The sequence below is a fragment of the Somniosus microcephalus genome, chromosome 16 (genome assembly GCF_052327205.1).
Source record: "Somniosus microcephalus isolate GS21.2 chromosome 16, FLI_Smic_1.0, whole genome shotgun sequence".
NCBI classification, from domain to species: domain Eukaryota; kingdom Metazoa; phylum Chordata; class Chondrichthyes; order Squaliformes; family Somniosidae; genus Somniosus; species Somniosus microcephalus.
In genome coordinates, this window is record NC_141002.1 from 17,266,121 (window position 1) to 17,280,656 (window position 14,536).

The 14,536-nt window shown below is 47.2% G+C and overlaps 1 protein-coding gene across 3 annotated transcripts in view; it reads left to right on the forward strand.

Moving 5' to 3' along the window:
* The first annotated feature begins 1,562 nt into the window (after positions 1-1,562).
* Positions 1,563-14,536, forward strand: part of LOC147105992 (UPF0606 protein KIAA1549) — a 319,715-nt gene continuing 306,741 nt past the window's right edge. The window contains exon 1 of one of the 3 annotated variants that reach the window (XM_086008618.1): positions 1,563-1,888. In XM_086008618.1, the coding sequence (XP_085864744.1) occupies positions 1,732-1,888 (157 nt within the window). In that variant the 5' untranslated portion in view covers positions 1,563-1,731. The remainder of the gene's footprint in view (positions 1,889-14,536) is intronic. The other 2 variants (XM_086008615.1, XM_086008617.1) reach the window with 2 other exon arrangements.

Consider the following 14,536-nt stretch of genomic DNA (forward strand, 5'->3'; position numbering starts at 1 on the left):
TCATCTGATATTTTTGTGCTCAAGTCTCTGGAGTGGGACTATGAACCCACAACCTATTGACTCAGAGGCGAGAGTGCTACCAACAGAGCCATGGCTGACTTCCAGTAAGGTACCCTGAAAGTAAGGTAAGGTAGTGTAGTGGAGGCAAAAAGCTTGGCATCATTTAGGAATAAAAACAGAAAATGTTAGAAATACTCAGCAGGTCAGGCAGCATCTGTGGAGAAACAGAGTTAATGTTTCAGGTTGATGACCTTTCGTCAGAAGTGGAAAAAGTTACAGAGATGTAACAGATTTTAAGCAAGTACGGGGCAGGGAAAGGGGGAGGGGAGGAAAGGAAAGAACAAAAGGGAAGGTCTGTGATAGGGTGGAAGGCAGGAGAGATTAAGAGTCAAACGGTATGATGGTGCGAGGCAAAAGGAGACGGTAATGGGACAAGTTAAGAAACAAAAGATGAGTCTAGATGTGTAAATGGGAACGGCAGAATCATCAACAGTTGCCATGTGGAAAAAAAATAGGGGCCGAGGTTATGATCTGAAATTGTTGAACTTGATGTTGAGTCCAGAAGGCTGTAAAGTGCCTAATTGAAAGATGAGGTGCTGTTCCTCGAGCTTCATTGGAACAGTGCAAGAGGCTGAAGACAGAGAGATCAGAGTGGGAGTGGAGTGGAGAATTAAAGTGACAGGTGACCGGAAGCTCAGGGTCACCCTTACGGACTGAATGGAGGTATTCGGCAAAGCGGTCACCCAATCTGTGTTTGGTCTCCCCAGTGTAGAGGAGACCACATCGTGAGCAACGCATACAGTATAATAAATTGCAAGAAGTACAAGTAAATCACTGTTTCACCTGGAAAGGGGTGTTTGGGGCCCTGGACAGTGGGAAGGGAGGAGGTATAAGGGCAGGTGTTGCGTCTCCTGCGCTTGCACGACAAGAAGCTGTGGTAAGGGGAGGAGGTGTTGGGGGTGATAATGGAGTGGACCAGGGTGTCGCGGAGGGGACGCTGATAGGGGAGGGGAAGATGTGTTTGGTGGTGGGATCACGCTGGAGGTGGCGGAAATGGCGGAGGATGATCCGGCGAATGTGAAGACTGGCGAGGTGAAAGGTGAGGACTAGGGGGAACCCTATGGTGGTTCTGGGAAGGGGTGAGAGCACAAGTGCGGGGAATGGGACGGACACGGTCAAGGGCCGTGTCAAGCATGGTGGAGGCGAAATCCTCGGTTGAGGAAAAAGGGACGAATTGGGGGCTGCTGCTGTGGGGGTCTCACTGGATGGACGAGCAGGGGTGAGCTGAATAGGAATACACAGCTCTCGCTCATCCGTCAGCGTTTCCCAACTTGCACCTACAACCCGGCGGGCTAGCCAAGACCAGGCGCCATCTGCCGCAGCTCGACAACGGCCCGCGCTTCACGGCTTCTGCAGCCTGGGCCGGAAGGGAGGCAGCGGATTGGTGGTAATCGGCGGGCTCAGGGTGATGTCACGGCGTGCGGTGGTAAGCAGCGGGCTCAGGGTGATGTCACGGCGTGCGGTGGTAAGCGGCGGGCTCCGGGTGATGTCACTGCGTGCGCGCGGCCTGTGGGAGCCGAGCGGCGCGCGCCCGCCACTCCAACGGCTCTCCGCCGCCCGAGCCCCGGCTGCGCGCGCGCCTGTGTGAGTGAGACCCGCGAGCTGGCGGAGCGCTTGCCGATGTGAGAGAGAGAAGGAGAGAGAGGAAGGAGACCGAGGAGGAGGAGAACTATGGAAAGGATCGTTGACCGGGAGCAGCGGCGGTGGCGGCTCCCTTCCCTGCTCTCGGGGCACCGACCCTCGGTGAGATGCAGGCTCCTCAGGAACTACAGCTCCTTGCTCGTGGCTTCGCTGCTCTTGTGGCTTCAGGCTTCAGGCAGCACATCTGGTAAGTAGCGGTCCTGCTCTGTTGTTCGTTTAAAATGCAAAGCCAGTCCTTGCATTGCTCGTCATTGCATTTTTTGTTGTTGCATTGATGCATTTTTTATGCATTTATTCTGTTCTATATTTGCTTTGAGATCTCGCCCCTACCTTTTGTGTGTGTGTCATAAACGGTATTGTTTAAAATGCTGTTGAATTTCTTGTCCAGTATAGCGGTGATGTGGCTTGCTTAAATCCCCAAATTATTTTTTTGTTCTTGATACGGTTACATTATTTGTACCCAGAGGCTTTATGATGTGGAATAACAACAGAAAAAATGATGTGGTACTGGCCAAGGTTGTGCTTGTGTGAAGTTTATGGGGTGGTTGGGTTTGAAACTGAGTGGCTCTAGGTACCATTTCTATTGTGATCAGATACCAACTCCTTACAAGCGATGTGCTTATTTTGTGGGCAAGATTGCAGCTATGCCCCGATTACCTTGGTTAAAAATAAAATCATGCCAGTATTTGGGTGAGTAAGTCCACAGGGTGATGATGTTGCACTGAACTGTACAGATGAGTGTGTCCCAGGATTGGTTCTCAATCTTGCCTGATCTCAGCCCAGCCAACAGTTGGGGCAGTACAATTGGCCTTGGATGAGGGAAGGAAAAGATCAGCCAGAGTTCCAGCTTCTAAACGCTGCCCAGTGACTCGTGATGGCCAAGGCAGATACGTGTACATCAGATGAGGGCAGGATCACGCTTGGCTGTGATGTCTTCCACAGCGTCGATACTCGCTGTCAAGGCTCACACTTGAAGAATGTCACTTGGGCGAGGTACTGCAGGGCAACTGACAAGTGGAATCGTACCCCAGCAAGGTCACCATCCTCTGGAGAGTAGTGTGACCATTTCAAATAAAAATGGACCTGAACCTAAGTGTACAGTTCATTTCTATGTAAGGAATGTAAATTTGACTAGCTTGAAAGCTTACTTTAAAATATTTGTTGATGGTTGGTTTGCTGTGGTGTTAGGTGGTTTTGTTCTAGTTGAAAGAGGAGGAGTGGGGTGGGGGCGGAAATGGAAGGGTCTTACAACCCTTTCTATTTTTCAGGCCCACGAGTGTCCCTACGTTCGCGGTATACTGTTACTTGACTGTTTGGTGCACTGAGTGACCAGTTTTTCTCAGAAAAGAGATTGAATTGTGATTTCGAAACACCGCCCCCCCCCCCCACCCACCCACATCCAGTAGTGTCTTTCCTACATTTAGTGTCTCTTCCAATGTCTTCAGCTTAGAACTGTAGCGAGAGCCTTTGTCCTCTCTGCTGATGTTTGTGGAAATATTGCAGAGTATGACAGTTGAGTGAAACTAGCAGCTGGGTCTCGATTTCTTGTCACTCAGCACAGGTATGAAGTTGTGAAATCAGCAGAAAATGTTCATGCGTAGACCCAGGTGAGCCTACGCAGGAGATTGAAATCTCATTGGATGGGAATAATGGCCTCAAGTGGCATAAACTTGGTTTCAGCGTCATGACAACAATTGGAAACATTTTATTTACAACTTTGGTGAGGTGCTGTAACAGCGTGATTGTATCAAAACACTTGGGTCTTGGACCAATGTTGTGTCTGTTGTTTTTCTTCATCGTTCTGTCTGGCTTATGTATTGGACATGTGTCAATGCTTTAGTTCATTAAGGTTGATGATGACATCTTAAGTCTCTAATGAAAGAATGGAATAGCAACACTGAATACATGCAGAATAATGAATACAAGGGATTGGGTTGCAAAGTTATTATCTAATTGAAGGCTTCGGATATCTTTGCTCTTGTGTGATTTTATAAATATCATGTTCAGCTTCAAGGTTGGGTTACAGTTATGAAACACTCTACGTAGTATCTTGTTTTGAGTAGTGTTAAATGCTGTTTTCTTGTTTAACTTTGAAGAAAAATGTAAATTTAACTTTTATTGATGATTAGTAACTTCCACAGTTTGAATCTCGTAATGTGGAATACAGATCTATTAAAACCCAAGTGGTACCATTACTGCATTTCTTCATACTTTCTGTTTCTGCTACTGCTGCTACATCCCCCATCTCTTGTCCCCACTCCCCACTTGGTCCTGACCACCCCCAGCCCTCCACTCACCCGATTGGCTGTCAATCCATAGTTTCGCTCCCATCTTGTCCTGCTCTCTCTAAGACTTATTTTTCCCATGGGACCCACCTCCTGCTTCCTCAAACCCCTGTCCACTCCGCTGACTACTCACTGTCCTTTCCTGGTCTCCACACTTGTCAATGTCATTAATGCTTCCGTTGCTCAGTGTCCCTCTCCCTTTCTAAACACCTGTCATCGTCATCAATACCTCTTCAAAAAGCTCACCCTTGATCTGTCCCTCTTCTCCGTCTAACGTCCATCTCTAGTCTCGTTTTCCTTTCTAAGGTCCTTCAATGGGTCAATGTATTACACCCCTGTTCCCATTCCTCACAAAATTGCCTGTTGGAGCTTACATTTTCTTGTAGTTTGCCCATCGGGAATAGTAGCATAGTGGTAAGCTTACTGGACTAGTAATCCAGAGGCCTGGACTAATAATCCAGAGACGTGAGTTGAAATCTGGGGAATTTGTATTCAGTTAATTAAAAAATATGGAAGAAAAAGCTACTTTCAGTAATGGTGACCATGAAACTCTTGGATTGTCGTAAAAACCCATCTAGTTCACTAATGTCCTTTAGCGAAGGAAATCTGCCGTCCTTACCTGGTCTGGCCTATATGTGACTCCAGACCCACGGCAATGTGGTTGACTCTTAACTGCCTTTGAACTGGCCTAGCAAGCCACTCGGTTGTACATAACCGCTACAAAAAACAATAATAAGAACAAAACTGGATGGATCACCCGGCATTGACTGTGGCACCGGCTTCGGATACGACAATGCCACACCCAGCCCAGTCAACCCTGCAAAGTCCTCCTCGCCAACATCTGGGGACTTGTGCCAAAATTGGGAGAGCTGTCCCACAGACTAGTCAAGCAACAGCCTGACACAGTCAAACTCACAGAATCATACCTTTCAGCCAATGTCCCCGATTCCTCCATCACCATCCCTGGGTATGTCCTGTCCCACAGGCAGGACCGACCCACCAGAGGTGGCGGCACAGTGGTATACAGTCGGGAGGGAGTGGTCCTGGGAGTCCTCAACATTGACTCTGGACCCCATGAAGTCTCATGTCTTTAGGCCAAGCACGGGTAAGGAAACCTGCTGATTACCACCTACCGCCCTCCCTCAGCTGATGAATCAATACTCCTCCATGTTGAACACCACTTGGAAGAAGCACTGAGGGTAGCAAGGGCACAGAATGTACTCTGGGTGGGGGACTTCAATGTCCATCACCAAGAGTGGCTCGGTAGCACCACTAGTGACCGAGCTGGCCGAGACCTGAGGGACATAGCTGCCAGACTAGGACTGCAGCACGTGGTGAGAGAACCAACACGAGGGGAAAAACCTACTTGACCTCATCCTCACCAATCTACCTGTTGCATCTGCCCATGACAGCATTAGCAGCAGTGACCACCGCACAGTCCTTGAAACGAAATCTCGTCTTCACACTGAGGACATCCTCCATTGTGTTGTGTGGCACTACCACTGTGCTAAATGGGATAGATTCAGAACAGATCTTGCAGCTCAAAACTGGGCATCCATGAGGTGCTGTGGGCCATCAGCAGGAGCAGAATTGTATTCCACCACAATCTGTAACCTCATGGCCTGGCATATCCCTCACTTTACCATTACCATCAAGCCAGGGGACCAACCCTGGTTCAATGAGGAGTGCAGAAGAGCATGCCAGGAGCAGCACCAGGCATACCTAAAACTGAGGTGCCCACCTGGGAAAGCTGCAACACAGGACTGCATGCAAGCTAAACAGCGGAAGCAGCATGCTATAGACAGAGCTAGGCGATCCCACACTCAACGGATCAGATCAAAGCTCTGCAGTCCTGCCACATCCAGTCGTGAATGGTGGTGGACAATTAAGCAACTAACGGGAGGAGGAGGCTCCAGGAATCCTCCATGATGATGGAGCCCAGTACGCGAGTGCAAAAGACAAGGCTGAAGCGTTTGCAACCACCTTCAGCCAGAAGTGCCAAGTGGATGATCCATATCGGCCTCCTCCTGAGGTCCCCACCATCACAAGCCAGTCTTCAGCCAATTTGATTCACTCCACCTGATATCAAGAAACGGCTGAGCGCAAGGGCTATGGGCCCTGGCAACATCCCAGCTGTCGTGCTGAAGACTTGCGCTCCAGAACTAGCGCCTCTAGCCAAGCAGTTCCAGTACAACTACAACACTGGCATCTACCCGACAATGTTGAAAACTGCCCAGGTATGTCCTGTCCACAAAAAGCAGGACAAATCCAATCTGGCCAATTACCGCCCCATCAGTCTACTCTCAATCATCAGCAAAGTGATGGAAGGTGTCATTGACAGTGCTATCAAGCGGCACTTACTCACCAATAACCGGCACACCGATGCTCCGTTTGGGTTTTGCCGGGACCACTCGGCTCTAGCCCTCATTACGGTCTTGGTCCAAACATGGACAAAAGAGCTGAATTCCAGAGGTGAGGTGAGAGTGACTGCCCTTGACATCAAGGCAGCATTTGACCGAGTGTGGCATCAAGGAGCTCTAGTAAAATTGAAGTCAATGAGAATCAGGGGGGGAAACTCTCCACTGGCTGGAGTCCTACCTAGCACAAAGCAAGATGGTTGTGGTTGTTGGGAGGCCAATCATCTTAGCCCCAGGACATTGCTGCAGGAGTTCCTCAGGGCAGTGTCCTAGGCCCAGCCATCTTCAGCTGCTTCATCAATGACCTTTCCTCCAACATAAGGTCAGAAATGGGGATGTTCGCTGATGATTGCAGTGTTCAGCGCCATTCACAACTCCTCATAATGAAGCAGTCCATGCCCGAATGCAGCAAGACCTGGATGACATTCAGGCTTAGGCTGATAAGTGGCAGGTAACATTCGCGTCACCCTAAGTGCCAGGCAATGACTATCTCCCACAAGCGAGAGTCTAATCACCGCCCCTTGACATTCTACAATATTACCATCGCCGAATCCCCCATCGTCAACATCCTGGGGGTCACCATTGACCAGAAACTTAACTGGACCAGCCACATAAATACTGTGGCAACAAGAGCAGGTCAGAGGCTGGGTATTCTGCGGCGACTGTCTCCCCTCCTGGCACCCCAAATCCTTTCCACCATCTACAAGGCACAAGTCAGGAGTGTGATGGAATACTCTCCACTTGCCTGGATGAGTGCAGCTACAACAACAACTTGTATTTATATAGCACCTTTAACGTAGTAAAACGTCCCAAGGTGCTTCACAGGAGTGTTAAAAGACAAAAAACTTGACACTGAGCCACATAAGGAGAAATTAAGGCAGGTGACCAAAAGCTTGGTCAAAGAGGTAGGTTTTAAGGAGCGTCTTAAACGAGGAAGGAGAGGTAGCGAGGCGGAGAGTTTTAGGCAGGGAATTCCAGAGCTTAGAGCCTAGGCAACAGAGGGCACGGCCACCAGTGGTTGAACGATTATAATTGGGGATGCTCAAGAGGTCAGAATTAGAGGAGCGCAGATATCTCGGGCAGGGGGAGGCTTGTGGGGCAGAAGGAGATTACAGAGATAGGGTGGGGCAAGGCCTTGGAGGAATTTGAAAACAAGGATGAGAACTTTGAAATCGAGGCGCTGCTTGACAGGGAGCCAGTGTAGGTCTGTGATGGGCGAACGGGACTTGGTACGAGTTAGGACACGGGCAGCCGAGTTTTGGATGACAACAACACTCATGAAGCTCGACACCATCCAGGGCAAAGCAGCCCACTTAATTGACACCCCATCCACCACCTTAAACACTCACTCCCTGCACCACCAGCGCACCGTGGCTGTAGTGTGTACCATCTACAAGATGCATTGCCGCAACTTGCCCAGGCTTCTTCGGCAGCACCTCCCAAACCCGCGACCTCTACCACCTAGAGGGACAAGGGCAGCGAGCGCATGGGAGCACCATCACCTGCAAGTTCCCCTCCAAGTTACAGACCATCCTGGCTTGGAAATATATTGCCCTTCCTTCATCGTCGCTGGGTTAACATCCTGGAACTCCCTCCGTAACAGTGCTGTGGGAGTACCTTCACCACAAGGACTGCAGCGGTTCAAGGCAGCGGCTCACTACCTCCTTCTCAAGGGCAGTTAGGGATGGGCAATAAATGCTGGCCTTGCCAGTGACGCCCACATCCCAGGAACGAATAAAAAAAAATTTGTTGAAGACAATTGATGCATTTGAGGAGCTCCCTTGCCACACGCAATGAATGCCTCACAGTAAACCAGCACAGAACCACCCAGTAATGGGTGGTGCAGTGTGTCAGACACTGTTCTTTAACCTCTGGGTTCAAACCCAGCTCGGACTAATGGGATGAATGTACTTAATTGGCTATGAAGCACTTTTGGACGTCCTGTGGTTGTGAAAGGCACTATATAAATGCAAGTTTTTCTTTCTTTAGAGGCTGATACGGGATTTGGAATAAAAAGTATTGTTCTAAGGCTGGAGCTGGGGGAAAAGTTGAAGGAACTTGGCTCTGCATCTGGTTGTACTATGCCTGTCCCGGAGACTGCTTGATGCTGGCACTAGGAGCCTGAAATGGGAAGAGTTTCTTTCTCCAGTATTATTGTTTGATGAACATAAATAGTGTTTTCTGAACTTTTTTTTTATAAAAGCTTCAAAATTACATCTTACAAGATTGCCTTGTATCAAGTATCAATTGCTGGATAATGTACACTCCTTATCAAGCGGCTGGCCATGAAAGCTTCGCCATTGTTAGTTAATAAGGGTATCAAAGGATATGGAACAAAGGAATGTAAATGGAGTTGAAGTACAGATCAGCCATGATCTAACTTATTGGCGGATCAGGCTTGAGGACCTTAATGGCCTACTCCTGTTCCTATGATCCCATGTCCTAAACCTGGAATCTTTCTGATCTGCATTGCTGCGCTTCTTGTTGCCAGATGCTTAGGGACTGGCACATGTTGTTTGACAGTAGGAGTTAGGAGAAGCAAATGACATTTTATTCAAAAAGATGGGATTTTCAATTGAGACTTTTGAAGATAGAGGTGGAAGAGAGGCAGAGGGGTTTAGGGAGAGTGTGCCAGACTGGAGCTAAGGCCACCTTAGGGTAAATGGAGGGGGAATGCCCAGAAGGCCAGAGTTGGAGAACCATAGTGCAGAGAACAGGATGCAATGGAAAATGGCAATGGTAGAGTGAGGCAAGGCCATTGTGGACTTGAAGATGACGACAAGGATTTTAAATTTGGCATTTCGCAGGTAGCCCGTGTAGATCAGTGAGGACGGAGGCAGTGGGTCAGCAGGAGTTGGTGCAGGGTGGATATAGACAGCTGAGTTTTTCAACAAGTTTATGGAAGGAGGAGAATGGGAGGCTGACAAGGAAGATGATAGGACAGTAAGGGTTTCGGTAGCAGTGGGAGTGATGCAGAGGTGGGCAGTGCTGCAACTGGAAATAAGCAACGATTAGGTTGTGGAGTTTTACACAACCTGATGTAAACTATTCCAGTGGCTGGGCTGGTTCCGAAATTAATGGTGACGGAATCAATGTCGAGAGCAAAGTTATAGATGTGGGTTGCAAACAATGGCTTCAGTCTTCTCAATGTTCAGTTGAAGAAAATTTCACTCATCCACAACTTTACGTCAATCAGGCAATCTGCAACACAAGTGGTCATGAGGTTCAGGGAAGTGGTGGAGAGGTAGAGCTTGATGCCATCAGTGTACTTATGAAAGCTGATAAATAATGATCTCACCATGGAATGTAGATAATGAAGAGCAGGCCAAGGGTGGATCCGTGGGGAACTCGAGATGTAACCATGTGGGGGCAGGAAGATAAGCAATAAGTGCTGGCTGCATTGGGAGAGGCAATAGTAGAACTACAAGATCAGTTGCATAGAGCTGCACAACAGAGGACAGATCATGCAGAGGATGACATGGTCAACCACATTGAGTGCCAGATGAAGAGAGGATGACATGGTCAACCACATTGAGTGCCAGATGAAGAGAGGATGACATGGTCAACCACATTGAGTGCCAGATGAAGAGAGGATGACATGGTCAACCACATTGAGTGCCAGATGAAGGAGCGAACAAGGAGCAAGGCAGACTGAAGGAGTTGGGACAGCTGATTATTTGAAGAATGACCAGCTGTAAAACAGTCTCTTGTTTTATTTGATGTAAAGCTCCAGACTGTTCTGTCAGCAGCATGGCTCATTGAAGCCCAGTATTTATATGCACCTTCTAAGTCAAATATAAATATAAACAAAATGGTGACGTACTGGAAAAGTTGGGTCTCTGTCGTGGCCTTTCAGCTTTGAGAGTGGAATTAAAAGATTCATTAGTTTTTTTTTAAGGATTTCACATTCTGCTTGGGTTTTATGGTGCAGATTTTTTTGTGTCCTCTGCTGTTCATCCCCTTCTTACTTGTCACTAGGCCTACTTGGTGTATCAAGAACAATACAATATAGGAAAAATATCACGTAAGAAACACTCTTAAATTGAGCCGGTATTGTGTGGTTCTTTTAATTTGTCGCCGCAAACAGCTGCCATCACCTCACCACTATCTCAACCTGTATCCACCAAGTAAAGGACGAACGTACTTGCATTTATATCGCAACTTTTACGAACTTGGGACATGGATGACTTTTTAAGTGTAGTCAGTATATTTTAATGCAGGGAAAAATGGCAGCCAATTTGCGCACAGCAAGGTCCTGCAAACATAAATGACTAGTTCATCTATTGCGCCGTTTTAATTGAGGTATAAATATTGCCTGGGACACCAGGCGCACTCCCCTGCTGCTGTTTGAATAGTGCTGTGGGACCTATGACGCCCACTTAAGAGGGTAGACAGGGCCTTACTTTAATGTCTTATTTGAAAGACGGTACCTCTGACAATGAAGCACTCCCTTAGTACTGCACTGATGTGTCAGCTTGGATTATGTGCTCCAGTCTCTGCAGTAGGGTTTGAATCCAAACCCTTCTGACTCGGAGGCGAGAATGATGCCACTGAGCCACAGCTACACCAAGTACTTCACTCACTCATGTGTTTATACAGCTCAAAACACATTCCACCAAGAGCCAAGTTTGGAAGGGCAAAAGCTATGCTTGCTATATCACTGGTATGCTCTGAAAATGTCACCCACCTACCACTGCACATCAGTGAAATCCGAGCAACAACACTTCTCTCTCCTTCCCTCCCAGGGGTATGGGATTATACACCTGCTGCGACCAGTGGTACCTGTCAAATGTCCTGGAGCCACTTGCAGCCCACCCCTCTCTTCTGTGGCCCTTAACAGACCTACTGCTCCACAAGTCTCTGGGACCATCTACATATATCTAAATGATAGAGCAGTTAAATAAATGGCAGAGCAATTAAACACATACTTTGGTTCTGTCTTCACGGAAGAGGACACAAATAACTTCCCAGAAATGCTAGGGAACCAAGGGTCTAGTGAGAAGGAGGAATTAAAGGAAATTAGTATTAGTAAAAAAATAGTGCTGGGAAATTAATGGGACCGAAAGCCGATAAATCCCCAGGGCCTGATAATCTGCATCCCAGAGTACTAAAAGAGGTAGCCATGGAAATAGTGGATGCATTGGTTGTCATCTTCCAAAATTCTATAGATTATAGAACAGTTCCTGCAGATTGGAGGGTGGCAAATGTAACCCCACTATTTAAAAAAGGAGGGAGAGAGAAAACAGGGAACTACAGGCCTGTTAGACTCTAGCATTTTCCCTACTACTGATGTTAGGCTATTATAAAGGATGTGATAACAGAACACTTGGAAAACATCAACGGGATTAGACAAAGTCAACATGGAATTACGAAAGGGAAATTGTGTTTGCTAAACCTACTGGAGTTTTTTGAGGATGTAACTGGTAGAATAGATAAGGGAGAACCCGTGGATGTGGTGTATTTGGATTTTCAGAAGGCCTTTGATAAGGTCCTACATAAGAGGTTAGTGTGCAAAATTAAAGCACATGGGATTGGGGGTAATATACTGGCATGGATTGAAAATTGGTTAACAGTCAGGAACGAAAGAGTAGGAATAAATGGGTCTTTTTCGGGGTGGCACGGTGACTAGTGGGGTACGAAATAACAACAGAAAATGCTGGAAAAACTCAGCAGGTCAGGCAACATCCGTGGAAAGAAATTTGAGTTGACGTTTCGGGTCGAACCCTTCTTCAAAACTGGAAAGAAAATAGATCGAAGGCAGGGCTGCGATTAGACAAAAGAAGTGAAAGAGATAAAAGAAGTAGAAGAGACAATAAAAGGTATTCGAAGCCAGACGAGATGGTAATAGGCTGAGATTAGGTGTGAAGTGTACTGGCAGGGCAAGAGATAGCTGCCAGGTGGGAGAGAGAAACAAAAGGAAAGGGAGGGGGGGGGAAAGGAGTGGAAAAATTACAAGTAAAAAAGTGATAGGGGCCGAGGTTATGATCTGAAATTGTTGAACTCGATATTGAGTCCGGAAGGCTGCAAAGTGCCTAATCGGAAGATGAGGTGCTGTTCCTCGAGTTTACGTTGAGCTTCCGTGGAACAATACAAGAGGCCAAGGACGGTGAGGTCCGAGTGGGAATGGAGCGGTGAATTAAAGTGACAGGCGACCGGAAGCTCGGGGTCACCCTTACGGACTGAACGGAGGTGTTCCGCAAAGCGGTCACCCAATCTGCGTTTGGTCTCCCCAGTGTAGAGGAGACCGCATCGTGAGCAGCGAATACAGTATACTAGATTGCGAGAAGTACAAGTAAATCGCTTTGCAGCCTTCCGGACTCGATATCGAGTTTAACAATTTCAGATCATAACCTCGGCCCCTATCACTTTTTTACTTGTAATTTTTCCACTCCTTTCCCCCCCCCCCCTTTCCTTTTGTTTCACTCTCCCACCTGGCAGCTATCTCTTGCCCTGCCAGTACACTTCACACCTAATCTCAGCCTATTACCATCTCGTCTGGCTTCGAACACCTTTTATTGTCTCTTCTACTTTTGTCCGATCGCAGCCCTGCCTTCGATCTATTTTCTTTTCTTTCCAGTTTTGAAGAAGGGTTCGACCAGAAACGTCAACTCCGATTTCTCTCCACAGATGTTGCCTGACCTGCTGAGTTTTTCCAGCATTTTCTGTTGTTATTTCGGATTTCCAACATCTGCAGTATTTTGCTATCGGACTAGTGCGGTACCGCAGGGATCAGTGCTTGGGCCCCAGCTATTCACAATATATATCAATGATTTTGATGAGGGAACCAAATGTAATATGTCCAAGTTTGCTGACGACATGAAACTAGGTGGGATTGTGAGTTGTGAGGAGGATGCAAAGAGGCTTCAAGGCAATTTAGACAAGTTGAGTGAGTGGGCAAATACATGGCAGATGCAGTATAACGTGGATAAATATGAAGTTATCCACTTTGGTAGGAAAAACAGAAAGGTAGAGTATTATTTAAATGGTGATAGATTGGGAAATGTTGATGTACAAAGGGACCTGGGTGTCCTTGTACACCAGTCACTGAAAGCAAACATGCAGGTACAGCAAGCAGTTAGGAAGGCAAATGGTATGTTGGCCTTCATTGCAAGAGGATTTGAGTACAGGAGCAAGGATATCTTACTACAGTTATACAGGGCCTTGGTGAGACCACACCTGGAGTACTGAGTGCAGTTTTGGTCTCCGTACCTAAGAAAGGATAAACTTGCCATGGCGGGAGTGCAGCGAAGGTTCACCAGACTGATTCCTGGGATGGCAGGACTGTCGTATGAGGAGAGATTGGGTCGACTAGGCCTGTATTCACTAGAGTTTAGAAGAATGAGAGGGGATCTCATTGAAATGTATAAAATTCTGACAGGGCTAGACAGACTGGATGCAGGGAGGATGTTTCCCCTGGGACGGTCTAGAACGAGGGGTCATTGTCTCCGGATACAGCGTAGGACATTTAGGACTGAGATGAGAAGAAATGTCTTCACTCAGAGGGTGGTGAACCTGTGGAATTCTCTACCACAGAAGGCTGTGGAGGCCAAGTCACTGAATATATTTAAGAAGGAGATAAAGATTTCTAGACACAAAAGGCATCAAGGAGTATGGGGAGAGAGCGGGAATGTGGTATTGAGCTAGGGGATCAGCCATGATCGTATTGAATGGTGGAGCAGGCTCGAAGGACTGAATGGCCTACTCCTGCTCCTATTTTTCTATGTTTCTAAGTCTTTGATGTATTGGGAGCTAGGATCCAGTAGAGAGACAAGTGAAATGGAAAAGTGAAAAAGTAGCTGGAGTTGCTGTATGGTATTAGGTCTGTGAGAATTGCCATTGACCAAGTCACTTCTTGAGCTTGTGGCCCTCAGTGAGTACCATTGGCTCACACAAAGATCCCAATCAAAGTAGAAGGTTTTGAAACTTTTTGCCAAGACTGCTATTTTTTTTTTCCTGAGGGTGGACAGGTCGACGAGGTGTGCTAACTTGTGAGTATGGCAACTCAGAAATGAATGTAAGTTGTTGAGTGAGACTTTGAAATGCTGTTTCCTCTCTGAAGACCAAGTCCATTGCTTAGGCTGCTTTGTATGCTTTTTTAAGCATTCTATTTGAGATTGGTCAAATAAACATGAT